The sequence below is a fragment of the Apis mellifera genome, linkage group LG15, assembly GCF_003254395.2.
Source record: "Apis mellifera strain DH4 linkage group LG15, Amel_HAv3.1, whole genome shotgun sequence".
In the NCBI taxonomy this organism is placed as follows: domain Eukaryota; kingdom Metazoa; phylum Arthropoda; class Insecta; order Hymenoptera; family Apidae; genus Apis; species Apis mellifera.
The window spans coordinates 5,763,715-5,782,095 of record NC_037652.1 but is presented as its reverse complement, the minus strand read 5'-3'; the positions used below and the strand labels follow the sequence as shown (position 1 = coordinate 5,782,095).

The following is an 18,381-nucleotide window of genomic DNA, read 5'->3' as shown; positions in this document are numbered from 1 at the left end:
GCTATAATTTAAATTATTTATTTAGTAAATTTTTTTGTTATATATTTTTAAAAAATTATATTTATAAAATGCTTTTATTGCATCCTTCTTCAAATAAAAAAACAATTTTTTTAATATCATATTACAAATAATTTTTTTTTTTCATTATACATATAGTATGTAATTATAATAATAATGTGTTAAAATAAGATAAATATAATTTTAATTTTTGTAATTTTTATAATTATTAATATAAAATCTATTTTTTCATTTTTTACTGTTATCTGAAAATAATGAGATAGAATTTTAAGTCATTATATTTCTTATTATATATAACATAAATATTTAATATAAATGTCTATGTATATCCAACATTATCCCTCAATGTTAACAGATATATCTTTTCTTTCATATTTGTCAACAAAGCTCTTGAGAATTTTAGAGAAAGGTATATCAAATTATACACACACGCGCGTGTGTGTGCGCGCGCGCACATATCATACACACCCCACATATATATACCTATAAACAAGAAAATGTCCTAATCATTTTCTGATTTTCTACGTTTTTTAGAACGCGGACTATCTGTATCATGTGGACTTGGAGTAATGTGACTTCGTTTTCTTTTTATGCTACTTTCATTAGCTTCATTACTACTACTTGCTGCAGTTCTTGTTTCTCTTCTGAGTGTTCCTTCTCCTGTAACTTGCACCAATATCTACACAGAATTAAGTGATGTATAAGATTTCTTAAAAATAATAATTGTATTACATTTATATTTTTACCTGCATATGCTGTAGACATTCTTCCTGCATTGAAACTGCCATTTTATAAATAAATGTATCATGTTTATTATACATAATGGCATTTTGAAACATCAACATAACATCACGTTGAAAATGCATTGTAGATCTAATTGTGCCATTGTCTATATTTTTTTTAATAGTAGATAAATCCATAGGTCTAAAAATAACTGAATGATATCCTGGTGCTTGATCTTCTGTAATAGGTCTCAAAAAAACAGATGCATATTTATGGGTAGCAAGTCGATTATAAACCAACATAACTGCTTTTTTCCATGCTCTATAATCTGCACCTTCTCCAGTACCTTCAGTTTCAGGTTCACTATCAATAGAAGCATTTTGTTTTTTTGAATATGTTTTCATAGCACGACCTCCACTTAACTTGCTTAATGATGATTCCTCTTCATCCAACTCAACAGTATCTTCTCCAGCACTTATTATAGATTCTGATTCTTTTTTTACATTTTGCTCAATATCCATATTTTTTTTCTCTTCTTTCTCTTCTTTTATTTGAACTTCTTTTTTCACTTCTAATATTAATGAATTTTCTAATTGAATTTTTGTTTCTTCTTCCATTCTTGAATCTTCATATGTATTTTCTTCTTTTTTAACAATAGAAGTATCAGTATTAATAGGATCTACAGATTCTATTTTTAAACTTATATCTTCAGGAGACACCAACTGAGTAGAATCTTCTACAATTGCTGTTTCCTCTATTTCTTCTTCTTTTATTTCTATATCTTGTAAAATAGAACTTGTTGTATCTTCTGAAGAATCTTTTATATCTTCTTTTTTAAATTCATCTGTATAAATTTCTAAAGCTTCTTCTGTCTGTTCTTGAGATTTTTCTGGTGATTCTTCACTTACTTCAATAATAGTTTTTTCTTTTATTACAATTATAGGTTCTTCTTTGAATGATTCAATAGATTCTGTACTTTCAATTGTATTTTCTATAATCTGTTCTTCTGTTATTTTCTTTTTATCATCTGAACTACTTTCATCATCTTCTAAAATTAAACTAATATCTTGTGATTTTTCTGTATCTTCTGTACTAGGAAGATCATTTGTTACTTCAGATGAAACACTAACAACTTCTGCTGATGGAACATCTTGCTGTTCACCAGTAATTTTAGCAAGATGCATTTCTAATTGATCCAACTCCATATTGTCTTTATTTTCTAATTCATTAGAGGATACTCTTTGTAATTTATTAGTAGAACATTCTTTAATTTCTGGTACAACTACTTCAGTTTCTTCTTCTTCTTCAACTTCATCTTCTGCTATTTCATCCATTAACTCTTTTGCAGCTATTTTTGAATCATTTTCTTCAGTTTCTATATTTGAAGTAGAATCCATTTCAGTATCAAATTCATCAACTATTTGTTTTTCTTCTAATGGAATGTCTTTACTGTTTTCATTGTCTTGAGTATTTAATTCAGGAACAAGTTCTTCTTTTAATGCCATTCTTTCAAAACATGTATTTTCTTCAGATTTTATTTCTTCTGATGTATTTGTTATGGTTTCAGATATTTCAGCCACAATAACTTTGGGTTCTTGTGGTTCTATAGCAACTGTTCCTATAATTTCTGCAATATTTGATGTGCTAGAATCAATTTCTTCAATAGCCATTTCACTTTCTGGTGAATTAGAAAGTGATACAGTTTCATCTACATCTCTAGGTTCTGGACGTTCTGTTACTATTGGTACTTCTTGAATTTGAGGTACAGTAAGAGTATTAATAGTTGATGTAGCTGTATCTAAAGCTTGTGGACTACCAGTAATTTCTTCTTTTATTAATTCTTCTATATCTCCAATAATTTCATTAATTTCATCTTTGTCCATTACATCTGCCATTATATCTTTACGTATTACATCATCTATATGATCTATAATCTGTACCATACTTTCTGTAGATGTAATATTCGGAGTTGTTATTAAAGATTGAGGTACAGATGTTTCATTTTGTACTGTTACTTGATGTACAGATTGAGATTGACAATTATGAATTTCAGTTACATTTTGTTGAGATACAATAGTTGATGTTGACTGTAAATTAGGTAAAGGACCTCTTTGTGTATTAGCTGGCATTTCTAATAACATAGATAAAGTTGGTGCACCAACTGATGGTCTTTCTGGTGGTACATTTGAAATCGCAGATGTAACTAATTGATGCAATTGGGGAGATACATTTTGTGTTAATTGAGAACTTGGTACTTTAGGGCTAGAACCAAGTAGACTTGTAATTGTAGGAGAACTTATTTGTCCTGTAGTAGTTGATGTTTGAATTTGTGTTGTTGGACTTGGTGATTTTAATAGACTTGTTAACAATGGTGATCTCCCTCCTCTAGCTTTCTTTTCGTCTTCCTCTACATTTTCTATTGTTTCTTGAATTTCTACTATATTTTCACTAGATTTACGTTGACTTATATTAGATATTGTTTGTGGTGAATTTAATTCTTGCTTTTGTTGACGTTTTGCTAACCATGCAGAATGTGCTCTTGCTTTTTGTTCTTGCTCTCGTTCTTCTTGTTCAATTGCAAGCCACATTTTGTTTAATTTATCATCTGTTATTGACCCAGATCTTAACATATTTATTTCAGTTTTAAGTTGTTGATATTCTTCTCTTTGAAAAGCTAACATTTGTCCTAATTCAGTTATTCTTTCTTGTGTTAATCTTCTTACTATTGATTCACCTGTTGTTTCTCCACTTTCTCTTTTTTTTCTTTTAGGTGTATCTGCATTTTCTAATAAATATGCATATTGAATCGCACAAGATTTTTGAGAAAACCAATCAGATGGTCTTGATGTTTCTTTTTCAACAATTGCTTTTAATGATCTTGATACACTCATCCAATTTTGATCTCCTGATTTCAATACACTTGAAGCCAAATATAATTGTTCACGTGTAGTCCAATTATCATATGATCTTTTTAATTTCAATCCTGCAAATAAATATCATAATGTATAATAAATATAAATTACACTGAATTTTGTATAATTTTATTAATTTTTATAATTTATAATTTTTATTAGTTTTATATAATTTATATAATTTATATAATTAATTAATATTACATTTTTTAATATTATGCTAAGATAAGTATTTATAATATTAATATTTTGAAATATTAATATATTGTTTATGAAATATATATTGTATGTCAAAAGTAAGATTTATTTTCTATATAAATATATAAAAATAAATAACAAAATGTTACAGAACTTAATATTATAATAAAATTTTATATTTAATTTACTATATTATTAATATATTATTATTTAAATTATTTAATTTAAGTTATATGTTAATATTTAATAATTCTATTAACCTGAAAATCATGAATTGTAATAAATAAATAATAAACTTACTGTCTTGTACTGATGTCATTGTTTCAAATAAAAATTATATCTTTTCTTTTAATATAAACACGTATAAGTATTAAAAATTTAAAACAAACCAAACGCTAATAATTACTTCGTTTAAAATTTTCTGTTTGGTTTATACACATACATATTCCGTTTATTTCGTTGAAACATGGAATGTATGGACAGCTGATTTTAAACTTGAATTCGAGGAATATGAGAAACAGAGGTGTAATGGCGGATGCAAAGTAAGCTGTCAAAGTATGGTGCATTATATTTTTGCTTTGATTCATGAACGATCAAATATATTTCACCGATTAAAGAAAGAAATAGTAAATATGCGTTGAATATATGGAATTATGAAATAATTAATCGATGTAATTTGTATATAATTAAAAGTACGAATATCTTGTATATATTAATTAATATTTCTTAAAACTGTTTACTTTATAATGATGAATAATCGGAGACGAACGAATAATTTCACTTATGTTAGTTCTTGTGTGAAATATATGATATTTATGCTCAATTTTGTTTTTTGGGTGAGTATATTATTACTATTTCATATGAATTATTATGAATTATTATGAATTATTATAATTAATAAATGCTATTATACTACTACTATTAATGTTATTAGTATTACTATTTATAAATAAAGAAAATAAAATTTTAAATATTTTATTTATTTTATTATGCAGTTATTTGGAGGACTTCTAATTGGAGTAGGTTTATATGCATTTGTGGATAAATGGCAAGCAACTGGTTCTGTTAGAGTGGAAAATGTATATGATGTAATTCTCAATATTTCACTTGTAATGGTTATTGCAGGAGCAGTAGTCTTTGTTGTTAGTTTTGCAGGATGTGTAGGAGCATTACGTGAAAATACTTGTCTTCTTAAATTTGTTAGTATTAATAAATATATTATATTTGAAAGTTTATTAATAACTAATGTAATATCTAATAATCTATTTACTATAGTATTCATTGTGTCTATTGGTATTCTTTCTGCTTGAAATGGGTATAGCAATTGTTGGTTTTATATTTCCACATACATTACAATCATTATTGGAAGAGTCATTCACAGATAAAATCATACAAACATATAGAGAAGATCCTGATCTACAAAATTTTATTGATTTTGGTCAGCAAAAAGTAAGAAATTTTATAATAGAATATTTAATATATATATATATATATATATATATATATATATATTATAATTAGCATTATTTTAAAAAATAATTTTTGTTTTTTTTTTAAATAGTTCAGGTGTTGTGGTTTAAGTCAAGAAGGATATTTGGATTGGGGAAAAAATGAATATTTCAATTGTTCCAGTCCTAGTGTAGAACGTTGTGGTGCACCATTTTCATGTTGCATTAATGCTACAGATATATCAGTAAGTATTTTTAATATTTTCTTAATAACATATTTAAAATATTATTCAAATTTTTAGAGTGGACTTGTGAATATAATGTGTGGCTATAAAGTACAAATGCTACCAGTTTCTGAAGCAGGTAAAAAAGTATGGACTAGTGGTTGCATTGAAATCGTGAGAAGTTGGGCAGAACGCAATTTGTACACAATAGCTGGTATTGCTTTAGGTATAGCTCTTAGTCAATTATTTGTCATTTATCTTGCTAAAACATTAGAAGGTCAAATTGAATTGCAAAAGTCTCGTTGGCATTCCTGAGCTTGACTTCAGGCCACCTACCGTTATCAAATTCCTCCCAATAGGCAGGTGGCCAATATTCGATCAAGAAGTAATGATACTAAAAAATGTGGAAAAATTCGAATGGCTTTACTTATTAGTATTGCAGTTCTTGTATACATAATTTCTATTTTTGTTTTCATCAAACTTTTTTTTTATTTCAAGAACAATTTTCATTTATATTTTAGCAATGATTTTTTATTTTTTACATAATCCTCTATTTTTATAATTTTATTTTTTTTTTCTTCATTACCAATTTATGTTATATGTTGTCAACAAATTATATTTATAAGTGATGTAGCCATATATTTTTTCTTGAAATTTTCTCGAAAATTGAACAATCACAGGCTAGTTGCTTTTAAACTATATAAATTCAATCTGAAACAAAATATTTAAATAATGATATTATTCAATATATATATTTAGTTACATATCAGATTTGTTGCAAAAATTACTCATATGAGAAAAAATATTTTTATTCGCTATAAAAGATTGATTAAATTAATATAACTAATTATATATTAAAATAACCACAATTAATTTTATAACAAATATTAATTTTTTTATTATATGTATATAATTTATAAAAAATAAATAACAATAGTAAATTTTATATGTTGGTAATTTTTGCACTAAAATTAATATATTATTCGCACATTATATATAATTATAAGTAATAGTAGTATTGTAAGTATTAAAAGCATCAAGCCTTTAAATATCCTACAAAAGACTTACATTTTATAGTTTAAGAAATAGAAATAATATTCTAAGAGATTTAAGATTTTTTTATGTATTTATATAGTTATTTCCGAAAATATTTTACCGTGTGCGTATTTTCCTGTCTCATAATAAATAATTTTATTGATTAATTCAACAAAATGGAATAAAATAACGATATAATTAAAACACGCACATGGTTAAAAACATATCTTTTTTTATTATATATTTATATAATTTTATTATTATTTATATTAAATACAATATAAAACTAATTAATTAGTATTATTTATATAATATTAATTAATTATTTTTTAATTAATATTGTTATTTTTTTATTACATTAGTGTAATTTAAATAAGACAAAAAAATACGTCCAGTGCCAAAGTCAAAGTATCATCATCATTTTATTTGAAAAAACTTGACAATAATCTGGTGTAAATGATTTGTTTATTAAGTATATATATAATTCATCTGCGTGTCTTTTTATCAAAAATAAATATAAAACTGATATATAAAACTATCTAGTTTGTAATAAACAAAATATTATTCTAAAACTGTCTTTTTTTATTCGCTATCTTTATCAATAAATTATTATTGGTAAATTTTATATTAATAAAATATATATATGTATTAATAAAGTATATTTTAAGGATAAATAAATTAAAAATAAATTATTATTTTTTTTAAATATTTATTTATATAAAGTATAATCTACAAAAGTACTATTTGAATATTCTAAAATTATACTTTGTCCATCAACAAGTTCAGAATTTTCAAATAATTTTGTTAATAACATATTCATCTCATTACATATTAATGCACCAGTTGCATAATGAAATAATTGTAGTTTGCATGCTTTTGCTAAATTATTATTATTGGATATTTTTAATATATCAGCTATTGAATCTATTGCCTTCCCAATTGTCCAATTTATATTCACATAAATACTTTTTGATGGTCCTATATGTTTATTAGATATTGTAGTTGGGAGATATACAAGAAAATAACATCTTTCATTCATTGGTATATTTTTCACACCAACAGCAGAACCCTTTAAACGCATAAGCCTTACCTAATTAAATAATATCATAAATAATAATTATACATTAATAAATAATTAATATTAATAACATTTTTTTTTTAACTAAATTAAATGTTATACTTTATTAGCCATTGCAGTATTTTTAGATTTCTTCAAAGTATTTGAAATTTCTTCATCCACTATAGCTTTCGCTTCTGCAAATTGTTTTTTTGGTATTTGCCACTTTTTTAACTTTGTTGTTTTTTCTTCATTTGTATATTCTAAACAACCGTGATATCTGTGTTGTAGACAAAAGTGTTTTTTACATTTAATACATTGCATTTCAATAGGTGATATTTCTTTGCAAAATTCCTCTGAACATATATAATTTGATGCTTTTATTTTAGTGTATGTTATCTTATCTTTAAAACTTAAACATTTATGAGAAGATACATGAAAATGTTCTTTGCAAAATAAATCATGGCAATGATTGCATTCAAATGGTAAAAAATTTAATTGTTTGCAATCTTTGATTGAACATCTTGCTCCAATATTTGGAAATTCCATTTTTAAATCTATAATAGAATACATACATATATATATATATATATATATATTATATTTATATATATATATATAAAAATATAATTTGTTTAATTAATTAAAATATATAATAAATTATTTAATATATTAGTTATGTTCAATTATTATATATTACAAACCATTACTTATTTAACTATGAGAAGGTGTTGGAGAATGTAAATGGTTTTCACTGAGAGTTCCTAAAGCTAGATTATTCCACTTTTGTTCTAATTCTTTCAATGTCATGTGAGAATCACCATTATCACTTTCAGGATCAGGTAATTCTGCTATTGGTACTGAAATATCATCTATAGGCAAACGTTCTTTATGCCAAATTTCATCAATTAAATCTAATAATCTACCGTCTCCACATACTTGACTGTCCATATCGTAAAATACACAATTTTTTAAATATTTTCTTTTATGTGCATTGGTAAATAAAATATCAAAATTTCTATTCGGTTACGGTTACCTATTTTAACTGAAAAATTATAGTCATCGACATAATGAAACAAAGATGTTCGACTCTATAAATAAGATCGTATATCAAATTAAATTACTATAATCGATTAAAAATATTTCAAGGACAAAAAAAAATAAATTATCGTTTAAATAATATATAAAATTAAATAAAATAATATTTATTATTATTATTTTTATTTTAGCATTATTTAAATTTTATTTAACATTAAAAATATTTAAAATAATTTGAATTGTTAATTATGATTAAACAAGATTACACATTTAATAATCATAATATTATTATATAATTATATTTTTTTATTATAATTTAAATTTTTTGAAATTGATTTTTTTTTAATCATGAGAAAATTGTTAATATTATTTTATTTCGTTTTAGAAATAATAGAAATAATAAATAATGATAAAAATAATACAATTAGAAATGTTATTCGATATAATTTAATTATAAAATTTGTTTTAATTTACATATCGAGTTTTATTAATTATCTTTATTAATTAATTGTTTTTTTTATTCATTGTATCAAATATATTTATCGATTTTATTCATATATTTTTTATAATAAAAAATTTTTTTTCTTTGTTTTGCATTAATAGTTTTGTAGTTTAATTTTTATTATTGATTAATTGAATTGTATCATATTTTTTAATTTTTTTCTTTACAAATGCCTTTTTCGCATGAAAGTCCATCAATGCAAGGACAAAAAATAAAATATACGTCTTCTATTTTCAATGAACTACCATCTGGATAACCAAGGGTAACATTAAATGTTGTACTAGAATTAGTTGGTCTGCAAACTTCTCCTTTTCCTTGCATAGGCTTACATTGTGGTATACTATATCTTACTGATCCTAAAATTATATAAATAAATTATAAAAATTATTAATTTAAAAAAAATAAATTGATAATTTTTTATATAAAATGAATTTATTTTTTCTACAAAATGAAATACCTAAAGTACAACAATGATTTGGTTGACATTCTGAACTAGTCTGGCATTTAATATAATCATTTTGTGCGTGGCAAGGATATGCCAATACAAATAGAAGAAAAGAAATCTCAAAAATCGATGTCATCATTGTTATTTTTGTTTGCTGACTCCTGCAATGAAAATATATTTGTTTTTCTTTTTAGTTCCCATGATTTTAAAGTTATAAGATTTAATAAAAATTTATTATTTAATGGTCTTTTTTCTGATTTTAAAAAATTTTTTTAATTATTTCAATTTAATCTTTTTTTTTTGTTTAATTCAAATTATTATTCAATTATTTAATTCAAAATTACAAGAACAAGTTTTCAACAAGTTAACTGCTTTTAACTATTAATATATAATGTTAGATAAAATTAATTTTAGATGATTTTTTTCTGAAGTTGGTAATTAGTGTCACATTGTGTATTTGAAATACTATTCTATTTTATATTTATTATAATTTCATTATTATCGGATATATCGTATTATATCAAAAAATTTAATTATTATGACTTTCAATTTTCTTTAATTAATATAATAATAAAACAAATTTTTTTAAAAATTTAGAAGAATAGTAATGTATTTAATGTAATTGTTTAATAATTGTTTAATTTCAAACATCATTGAAAACAATAATGAAATAATTTTTAAACTGAATTCAAGATGATTAAAAATTAATTTTACAATTCGATACAAACTTCATTATATTAGAGAAATTAAATATTTATTATATTATATTATATTAATATTATAAATATTATTTATAATATTAATGATAATAATTATTGAAAAAAGTTAAAATTATATAAAAAATTAAAAATTTCTATAATAATTTATGCAATATTTGTTAATTTGATAAAAATTTCATTTACAACAAATACATATATAAATAATTACAAGTTTAACATAATAAATAATTGTAATAGCATAATTCTTTTTTTCTTTTTTTAGATATTAAAAATATCTAAAAATATGATTTTAACAATATTTTTAATTTTGAATATTATATTGTACATCATGTACACTAGTTATTTTTATTTTCATTTTCTGCTTTTATTTAGTAAGAGATTATAAAAATTATAAAAATATACATATATGTACGTAAGCACTTACAATCCTTTTACACTATCTACACTCGGTAAACACTTATTCACATTTGATCATGCAAACTGATGTCTGTTGTTTTTATATCAGTTTCCTCTATTCGTTCCTCCAAATAAGCGATTGAAATAGAAAGATTTATTTTCGTATTTGCTGAATATGTTAAATTTATATTAGTTGATTTAAAGTCAGTATTTATATATAATATATTATATATGATATTAAAATATTTTTTTATAAATGAAAAAAAATAATATTTTCAATCAATAATCAGTCAATAATTAAAAGATCATATAAATTCATAATATAAATTCTTTACAGAATTTTATAATGATTTTCATTATATTTTTGATAAAGTTTTTAATAGCGAATGAATCATATAATTGATTGATTAATGATCGATTTTATAAGTATGTAAATGATAAATTCAAGGAAAAACTGTTCGTTTATAATTACAGTATTATGTAATTAGTTAAATGGAAATCCTTCAAAGAAAGATTTTTATCAGATCTTGGAAATATATATGTATGTAGGTTCGATAATTAATTTGGTATTAGTTATTTCATATTCATATAATGATATCGAGTAATTTAAGAGTATTTAAGTAAATTTACATTATAGTTTTGTTTTCATTTGAAAAAATTGAAATTTATAAATAGATATATGAAATTATTTAATTAATCTTTTTCAATTAAATAAAATTACGCGCCAAAAGCAAAATAGAAAGAGAGAGTAAATGATACGAGAAAAAACAAAAAATAATGAGAATACAAATAAAATAAGAATTGATTATCAACATTTCTTGGCAAAAAAATTTCTTTCAAGAAGTATTTTTTTAATAGTATTTAAAAGATGGCGTTAACTTCAGTTCTTATTCTACTTTATTTTTTAAAGAAATGTCTCTGATACTCAAGAGATTAATTTTTATTCTATCTTTTATTTTTTTTTTATATTATTTTCTATTTTTTTTCATGAGTTTTATTTGCAATAGAAGTTGCAACGTTGATTTCAATATTTTGTTATCTCTATTTTTTTTTTATTATTTATTTTTTTAGATTATATTTGTTCTGCAAAATTTATGCGAATAAAAAATAGTTCCCATATCTGATTATTATTCTTTTGTTATTTAATTAAAAATTTAAAAAATCGTTGATATTTTGTTGCTCATATTGCATAAATATTTACAATTGTATATTAACATTACGTATTATAAAAAATTGATTTATAGCATTTATTAAAATTTATTTAAAAAATTATTAATAGCATTATATTTAAATCCATTTTTATAATCTTAAAAATCTTTAAAATTATTATTAAATATTATTTTCATAAAATACAAACATAATATTTTAATTTAGTTGAAATAAATTTGTTTACTATTCATAGCAGGATACATCAAACATTTTAATTTTTTTGTATGATCTATATTTTAGACATAAAATTAAATATTAGATCTTTTCTATATCTCTGATTTGTATGTGAATAAATATTTTTTTTATAATTAATATGTTTAATTATAGTAATTGTAATAATGTAATAAAAATTGAACAAATTTAACTTTATGCTGAATAAATTTGATAATATCTATTTCGAAATTTGTCCGCTAGATGTTTTTACAATTATCAAACTTTCCTTTCTATAGATAAAACTAGAAATAACTTCATATTCTGTACAAAAGATTACAATGTTTTTAGTTTTGTGAGGTTACAACTATTTATAAAATGAGCTATTTCGTTGTGTGCTATTTAAAATGGTGAAATACGGTTTAATATTGTTAAACATAAGATAATTCATTACTTTAATATATTTCAGTATTAATTAATAATTTCCCAAGAAATTTTACAATGGAACAAAAACTTATGTGAAATAAATAACCGTTAGGTTAATTTTAATTTACTCATTTTCAACTATGGTAATTTATATATAACTATATGTAATATTTATGTAAAGATTTAATAATGTTAATAATAATAATAAATAATTAATAATAAACAATAAATTTAAATAATGTTTAAACTTAAATATTTTAGGCTCTCTTGGGAGCTCAGTTAGTTATCACACTTATTATGGTCAGTGTCATTCAAAAATTAACTCCACATTTTTCTTTAGCAAGATGGATCTTATGTTCTACTGGGTATCTTTTTAATTGAATATAAATATAATGCACATGAAATTTATAATTAATAAAAAAATATTATAATAATTTAATAGGTTGACACGTTATTTATATCCGACTGATCAGCAACTTAGAATCCTTGCTGGTGTACCAAAAGAAAAATCTAAGAAAGGCAAACATACAGAAAATGGAAAAGTTAAAGAAGTTTTTCATGTTCCTAGAAATTTAGATATTACGCTTGAGAATACTAAAATAACTATATTAGATGTAGTGCATTTAAAATATTATACAGAATATCAATGGTTATTGGATTTTTCTATTTATGCTACTGTAGTTTATGTTATGACAGAGGTAGATTAAAATTTTTTTTTTTATTTGTATTTATATTTTTCTAATACTTTATAATTATAATTTAAATATTATTTAACAGATATATAATTATTTATATCCAATCAAAGATGAAATTAATCTAAGTATGCTTTGGTGCTCATTAGTTTTGGGTTTTGCATTGTATCCTTTTTATCATTGACTATCATTTGTATTATTACAAATATATATTATTCTTTTCAAAATTTATTTTCTTTAATTAATATTTAGCAAAGTATTACTTTCCTTGTGGATACAATACTTTAAAGGAGAAGAAAGCATAGGTGAAAGATCTACATGCATTGTAACTGGATTTGCTTATCTTCTTATAGCTATGACAATTTTTATTGTTGATGAAAATAATCTTGAAATTGGATTAGATAAAGCTTATGCAAGTTTCAATCATAGTGCATCTCTTTTTTTAAATAATCAAGGTCTTTCTTCTACGTAAGTTTTATTCATAAGCTTTTTTATTTATAAACATTTTTCTTTTATAAATAATAATTCTTAATCATTATTATTTATATCTTAATCATTATTTTATAAACTTGTATAAAGATTTATAATATAAAGATTTTTATATAATTTTTTTCTCATTATATTTTCATATTACTATTAAATAATATTTCTTTTATAGAGGACCTGCATCAAAAATTATAGTAAAATTCTTCCTTGCTTTGTGGTGTGGTTTACTTGGTTCCTTGTTTACTTTTCCAGGTTTAAGAATGTCAAAAATGCATTGGGATATATTAAGGTAAATTTAAATAAATCTTTGATTTATTAATGTATTTCAATAAAAAATTATGTTTTTCAGATATTATAAAGATCAGAAATTATTATTATTAATAGCAAATATCAGTTATGCTTCTCCACTTTTATTAATAAGCTTATGGATTAAACCTATAAGCAGAGATTATCTCACTATTCGAATATTTAGTGGTATGAGTGGACCATTGTAAGTTAAGAAATAATAATTATCATAATATATTTATCTATCCAATTTTTTTTATAGATGAATTCTTATAGGATGACAACTTCAACTTTTGAAAGTATGAGATTAATTGCAATTATTGTTGCAGTTTTATTAAAATTTTTATTGATGCCAATATATTTACAATCATATCTCAATTTAGCTATGCAAAGATTAGAAAATCAAAAAAAAGAAGCTGGTAGAATTACAAATATAGATTTACAAAAAAAGGTATCAAAAAATAAAAATACATACAATAAAAAAAATTAATTAAAAGTTATTTAATATAAGAATTAAGGAATTAAATCTTTTTTATAATTTGTTTCAGATTGCTGCAATATTTTATTATTTATGCGTTGTAGCTTTACAATTTATCGTTCCGATAATTATATGTTTATTTTTCACATTCATGTATAAAACTCTAGGTAATATCAATTTTAATAAAATATTTTAATAATTATACATATAAGTTTGTAATAATATTCGTACATTAGGTGGTTATACATGGGAAGGACTTTTGAAAGCACCCTCACCTGAAGAATGCCCAGCTGATCAACTACCAAAATTTATATCAGATGTAATAAATGATTATGATAACGAAAAAACTGTTGTGCAAACAGCACAAGATTTTCAACTTACTCTAAGTTCCTTAAAACAGGTAAAAATTATAATATATATTATAATTATAATTATAATCATTTCATTTCAATGTATCAAGAGAAATAAATTTAAAAAGACTTCTAATGTATTTTTATACAGATATTTACTGTGGATGTCTATAGAGGATTATTAGGTTTAGCAACATGGTGGAGTTGTTTTTCATTATTTGCAACTACCGCTATGGGTATGTTTTATCAATCATATTTCTCTAACATGTAAAACAATATTATAAAAGAGAATCATTTCGCACAAATTTATATCATGATCAATAAATTTATCAATATTAAAATCATTGAAATATTTATAAATATAATGAAATAATGTATTTTGAGAAATATACCTATTTAAGGTATGTACAATATTGGTTGTTTAATGAAAAAGAATTAATACTATTATCAAAAATTTTATAATATGCATAGCAATAAAAATTTTATTATTATAACATGTATAATACTATCAAAATTAAAATTACAAATAGACAATTATATCTTTGTATTGCAAATTTTTTATTGGATATTATATTATATAACAACACAATATAATGTTTATATAAAAATTTAAAAGAACATTTTGTAATATAAAGTACAGCAAATTATTAAATACAAAAGAGTATAAAATATTTTCAAAACAAATTTAAAAATGTTTTACAATAAAAAATAAATAAGGCTTCCAAATATGTGCAAAACATGAATAAATCAAAACACTGCCTGTAAAATAATTTATTTAATATTCCATACACGATTAACTGATTACAATTAATAACTCATGCGTGTATCAGTTCTAAATCAAATGAAAGCAACTTTCATCAATGTTACACAATCATAAACGAATTAAACAAAAATTCATTGTCTTATGTCTATTCGTTTTAATATTATTTAACTTAAAATCTTGTATATATTTTAAAATATACAAAATATTTATTAAAATTTTATGTACAATAATTAATAATTTTATTAACGATATAAAATTATAAATACTTTTTATTTTACTTATTTTTTTTAAATCTAATTATTGCATGATATTTTAATGATTTGGATTAATCATAAAAGAAAAACTATATTGAATGATTGTTATTCATGGATTGTTATCTTGATATCTTGGAGAAAGTGTAATTGTATGTAGCGAAAATATATCGATGCGATGCTACTCACGTATCAACTTAGCTGCTTTCGTGATATATAACTCTCCACAGAGTACTTTAACGTCAGAATGTGTTTGATATTCATCAGTGATAATAGTGTCATTTGTTTAGAAAAAAACTTTCAAATTTTTTATAAATTATAAGATGTTGGTAAGTATTTCTAATTATAATCTATTTTAATTGCATATTTTATAAAAATTATTATTTTCAGAAATATATTATATTTTTTTATATTATGTTTTTTTCGGTATATGCCGAATCATCCATTCAAAGTGTAAAACCAACAAATGTTCTTGGCACTTCTGATCAGCATGCGTCTTTCAGCTTTATTAGACCAGGTTTAATACAAACAGCTTTTGCTTTTAATGGCCCTAACTCACACCAATCATTTAGTTCCAATATTGGAAATCTTCAGTTAGCGCAAAAAGTTTTACCAAATATTGCTAACGCTCTTGCTTATAAAAATTCTGGTTTAGGTTTGTACTATTTACAAAATATTACATATTTTTACAAAATATAATTGATTCTTATATTTATTACACAGGTGTATTTCCTATCGCACATGGCTATGCAACTACACCTACTTTTGTTTCTTCTGCACCTACATCGTTGCCTTATCAAGCTTCTGTTGATCCAGTTAATGCAGTAGCTTATTATCAACAGTTACAACAATTTCAACAACCCCATATACATGGCTATTCACCAGCTAATGCATATCAAACACAATTAGCGCAATTATTTTCATTACGGCAAGCTCAAACTCAAACTCAATCTCAAGAAAATGTCCAAGCTACACAGTCTCATACACAAGTAAAAACAGCATGTAAAAGCTACTTAAAATTGCATGTTATATAGAATTTATTTGATTTTTGTTTAATTTAAATTTATATAAAATTTTTATTTAATATTAATCATTCATAGGTTCATCCTGAACAAATTCAGTTGCAACAAGAGCAGCAACAACAATCTCAAAATTTATTAGGTGTTGCTTATTCATCAGCACCATTAGTAGCACGAGTGAAAGTTTCCGGAAATGGCTATAAATTTGATTTCTAAAATATATAAATATATTATAAAATGCTAAATTTTGTATTTTTTTTGTTATATTTCATATTTTATTTATTTATTTATTTATATAAATATAATAAAAAAATGAATAGTTTTAAATATTACTTAAATAAAAAGTTACTATTTAAAATGATATTAAATTTTTTAATTTCTTCATCTCTTATAATATATTTATTTTAAAGGTATATCTTGCAATTATTATGCAATATTATATTGTTATCAAGATTTAAAAGAAAAATTTAAACATTTAAAAGGCCCCGGGGGGATTCGAACCCCCGATCTCCTGTTTACTAGACAGGCGCTTTAACCAGCTAAGCCACGGCGCCGTTGTATACTACATTATTATTAAATATAATAATAATAAGAATATTATATATTTATTATTATAATTAAATATTTTTCATATAATTTTTGAATTACTTTTTGATCATTTTTTAGATATAAGTATATAATAAATGAATAAAAATATAATAAAATAATGTTAAGATTCTAAATTAAAAATAAAATTTATAAAGAATGTATTTTAGTTATTTATTGTTATATTTCATTTTATAAAAATATAAAAAAAATATATTTTAACAACGCAGTCGGTAGGACTCGAACCTACGCTCCCAGAGGGAATCTGATTTCTAGTCAGACGCCTTAACCACTCGGCCACGACTGCTTCAATTCTTATTTATTATAAAAATATAAATTTAATTTTAAAATTTAGTATATAAAAATTATAATTTAAAATTAATTTATAAAATGATTACAATTATATTATATACTTATTATATTTAAACATTTTTGTGTTTTATATTTTCTATATTATATCTTATTCTTGTTCTAGATCTCTCTGAAAACGAGTTATATGGTACTCATATGTTAAATAAACATGTTAAAATTACGAAATTAAAAATTAATTATTAACATAAAATTCTATATTTTTTTTATTTACTTAATATTTTTTATATATAAATTAAAAAAAGTAGTATTTTTAATATATATATACATATAAAGTAATATTAGCTTTAAAAATAATTTTGATATAAGAAAATTTTCAACTTATTTTATAAATAAATTATTAATTTAATAATTTATTAGCAGAAATAATAAAAAAGGTATTTTGACCCCGACGTGATTTGAACACGCAACCTTCTGATCTGGAGTCAGACGCGCTACCGTTGCGCCACGGAGTCTTTGAAACATCGATTTATTTATCCTCTATTAACAGTAAATCGTTAAAAATACATTATTTAAACAATATAAATTAATAAAATATTAGTAATATACAAGATAAAAAACATTATAACATTTCCTTTTTCTTCAATTTTTTTTTAAATAATT

The 18,381-nt window shown here is 22.3% G+C and overlaps 7 protein-coding genes and 3 non-coding genes across 12 annotated transcripts; 3 read left to right on the top strand and 7 right to left on the bottom strand.

Moving 5' to 3' along the window:
• Nucleotides 1-380: 380 nt before the first annotated feature.
• Nucleotides 381-4,210, bottom strand: LOC411727 (bromodomain-containing protein 8). The gene is made up of 3 exons (XM_006563373.3): nucleotides 4,152-4,210; nucleotides 765-3,724; nucleotides 381-697 (listed from the first exon to the last, which is right to left on the bottom strand). The coding sequence occupies exons 1-3, from the start codon at nucleotides 4,168-4,170 to the stop codon at nucleotides 521-523; spliced, it is 3,156 nt and encodes a 1,051-aa protein (XP_006563436.1). The 5' UTR covers nucleotides 4,171-4,210; the 3' UTR covers nucleotides 381-520.
• A 171-nt stretch (nucleotides 4,211-4,381) lies between these two features.
• On the top strand, nucleotides 4,382-6,043 carry LOC725505 (tetraspanin-33). Its single transcript, XM_026445454.1, has 5 exons — nucleotides 4,382-4,687; nucleotides 4,847-5,050; nucleotides 5,127-5,300; nucleotides 5,413-5,544; nucleotides 5,602-6,043. The coding sequence occupies exons 1-5, from the start codon at nucleotides 4,598-4,600 to the stop codon at nucleotides 5,836-5,838; spliced, it is 837 nt and encodes a 278-aa protein (XP_026301239.1). The 5' UTR covers nucleotides 4,382-4,597; the 3' UTR covers nucleotides 5,839-6,043.
• A 1,207-nt stretch (nucleotides 6,044-7,250) lies between these two features.
• Nucleotides 7,251-8,681, bottom strand: LOC725468 (AN1-type zinc finger protein 1). 2 transcript variants are annotated; one of them, XM_006563368.3, is made up of 3 exons: nucleotides 8,320-8,681; nucleotides 7,739-8,172; nucleotides 7,251-7,648 (listed from the first exon to the last, which is right to left on the bottom strand). In XM_006563368.3, the coding sequence occupies exons 2-3, from the start codon at nucleotides 8,162-8,164 to the stop codon at nucleotides 7,268-7,270; spliced, it is 807 nt and encodes a 268-aa protein (XP_006563431.1). In that variant the 5' UTR covers nucleotides 8,165-8,172; nucleotides 8,320-8,681; the 3' UTR covers nucleotides 7,251-7,267. The 2 variants fall into 2 exon arrangements, with proteins under 2 accessions (XP_006563431.1, XP_016772130.1); XM_016916641.2 differs by having other exon boundaries at nucleotides 8,326-8,554.
• LOC102653956 (anaphase-promoting complex subunit 13) lies at nucleotides 8,316-8,662 on the bottom strand. The gene has a single exon (XM_016916642.1). The coding sequence runs from the start codon at nucleotides 8,564-8,566 to the stop codon at nucleotides 8,330-8,332; it is 237 nt and encodes a 78-aa protein (XP_016772131.1). The 5' UTR covers nucleotides 8,567-8,662; the 3' UTR covers nucleotides 8,316-8,329.
• Nucleotides 8,682-9,253: 572 nt separating the features above from the next.
• Nucleotides 9,254-10,896, bottom strand: LOC100577112 (astakine). Its single transcript, XM_003250223.4, has 3 exons — nucleotides 10,744-10,896; nucleotides 9,613-9,761; nucleotides 9,254-9,511 (listed from the first exon to the last, which is right to left on the bottom strand). Exons 2-3 carry the CDS (start codon nucleotides 9,737-9,739, stop codon nucleotides 9,306-9,308), a joined length of 333 nt encoding a protein of 110 aa, XP_003250271.1. The 5' UTR covers nucleotides 9,740-9,761; nucleotides 10,744-10,896; the 3' UTR covers nucleotides 9,254-9,305.
• A 1,485-nt stretch (nucleotides 10,897-12,381) lies between these two features.
• Nucleotides 12,382-15,696, top strand: LOC410618 (transmembrane protein 161B). 2 transcript variants are annotated; one of them, XM_016916640.2, is made up of 11 exons: nucleotides 12,382-12,643; nucleotides 12,762-12,865; nucleotides 12,943-13,198; nucleotides 13,278-13,357; nucleotides 13,445-13,660; nucleotides 13,851-13,967; nucleotides 14,028-14,168; nucleotides 14,240-14,414; nucleotides 14,512-14,608; nucleotides 14,678-14,841; nucleotides 14,920-15,696. In XM_016916640.2, the coding sequence occupies exons 1-11, from the start codon at nucleotides 12,641-12,643 to the stop codon at nucleotides 14,974-14,976; spliced, it is 1,410 nt and encodes a 469-aa protein (XP_016772129.1). In that variant the 5' UTR covers nucleotides 12,382-12,640; the 3' UTR covers nucleotides 14,977-15,696. The 2 variants fall into 2 exon arrangements, with proteins under 2 accessions (XP_016772129.1, XP_006563429.1); XM_006563366.3 differs by having other exon boundaries at nucleotides 12,384-12,643; nucleotides 14,943-15,696.
• A 137-nt stretch (nucleotides 15,697-15,833) lies between these two features.
• LOC102653784 lies at nucleotides 15,834-17,182 on the top strand. Its single transcript, XM_006563365.3, has 4 exons — nucleotides 15,834-16,134; nucleotides 16,196-16,460; nucleotides 16,529-16,794; nucleotides 16,906-17,182. Exons 1-4 carry the CDS (start codon nucleotides 16,129-16,131, stop codon nucleotides 17,038-17,040), a joined length of 672 nt encoding a protein of 223 aa, XP_006563428.1. The 5' UTR covers nucleotides 15,834-16,128; the 3' UTR covers nucleotides 17,041-17,182.
• Nucleotides 17,183-17,304: 122 nt separating this feature from the next.
• On the bottom strand, nucleotides 17,305-17,378 carry TRNAT-AGU. Its single transcript has one exon. It is a non-coding gene; the product is annotated as a tRNA-Thr (tRNA).
• A 256-nt stretch (nucleotides 17,379-17,634) lies between these two features.
• TRNAS-AGA lies at nucleotides 17,635-17,716 on the bottom strand. The gene has a single exon. It is a non-coding gene; the product is annotated as a tRNA-Ser (tRNA).
• A 445-nt stretch (nucleotides 17,717-18,161) lies between these two features.
• On the bottom strand, nucleotides 18,162-18,233 carry TRNAW-CCA. The gene has a single exon. It is a non-coding gene; the product is annotated as a tRNA-Trp (tRNA).
• Between the last annotated feature and the right edge of the window lie 148 nt (nucleotides 18,234-18,381).

What these genes read in the sequence shown, in the direction of transcription:
- LOC411727 (XM_006563373.3), bottom strand. An exon ending in AATGTCTACAGCATATGCAG is followed by an intron (nt 698 to 764) that starts GTAAAAATATAA and finishes AATTCTGTGTAG; the next exon opens with ATATTGGTGCAAGTTACAGG.
- LOC725505 (XM_026445454.1), top strand. Translation starts at nt 4,598, where the DNA reads ATGATGAATAATCGGAGACGAACGAATAATTTCACTTATGTTAGTTCT. An exon ending in TGCTCAATTTTGTTTTTTGG is followed by an intron (nt 4,688 to 4,846) that starts GTGAGTATATTA and finishes TTTATTATGCAG; the next exon opens with TTATTTGGAGGACTTCTAAT. An exon ending in ATACTTGTCTTCTTAAATTT is followed by an intron (nt 5,051 to 5,126) that starts GTTAGTATTAAT and finishes TATTTACTATAG; the next exon opens with TATTCATTGTGTCTATTGGT.
- LOC725468 (XM_006563368.3), bottom strand. Translation starts at nt 8,164, where the DNA reads ATGGAATTTCCAAATATTGGAGCAAGATGTTCAATCAAAGATTGCAAA. An exon ending in ATACTGCAATGGCTAATAAA is followed by an intron (nt 7,649 to 7,738) that starts GTATAACATTTA and finishes TTATTTAATTAG; the next exon opens with GTAAGGCTTATGCGTTTAAA.
- LOC102653956 (XM_016916642.1), bottom strand. Translation starts at nt 8,566, where the DNA reads ATGGACAGTCAAGTATGTGGAGACGGTAGATTATTAGATTTAATTGAT.
- LOC100577112 (XM_003250223.4), bottom strand. Translation starts at nt 9,739, where the DNA reads ATGATGACATCGATTTTTGAGATTTCTTTTCTTCTATTTGTATTGGCA. An exon ending in AAATCATTGTTGTACTTTAG is followed by an intron (nt 9,512 to 9,612) that starts GTATTTCATTTT and finishes ATATAATTTTAG; the next exon opens with GATCAGTAAGATATAGTATA.
- LOC410618 (XM_006563366.3), top strand. An exon ending in ATGCATTGGGATATATTAAG is followed by an intron (nt 13,968 to 14,027) that starts GTAAATTTAAAT and finishes TATGTTTTTCAG; the next exon opens with ATATTATAAAGATCAGAAAT. An exon ending in AGTGGTATGAGTGGACCATT is followed by an intron (nt 14,169 to 14,239) that starts GTAAGTTAAGAA and finishes GAATTCTTATAG; the next exon opens with GATGACAACTTCAACTTTTG.
- LOC102653784 (XM_006563365.3), top strand. An exon ending in TTATAAAAATTCTGGTTTAG is followed by an intron (nt 16,461 to 16,528) that starts GTTTGTACTATT and finishes TTTATTACACAG; the next exon opens with GTGTATTTCCTATCGCACAT. An exon ending in CTACACAGTCTCATACACAA is followed by an intron (nt 16,795 to 16,905) that starts GTAAAAACAGCA and finishes AATCATTCATAG; the next exon opens with GTTCATCCTGAACAAATTCA.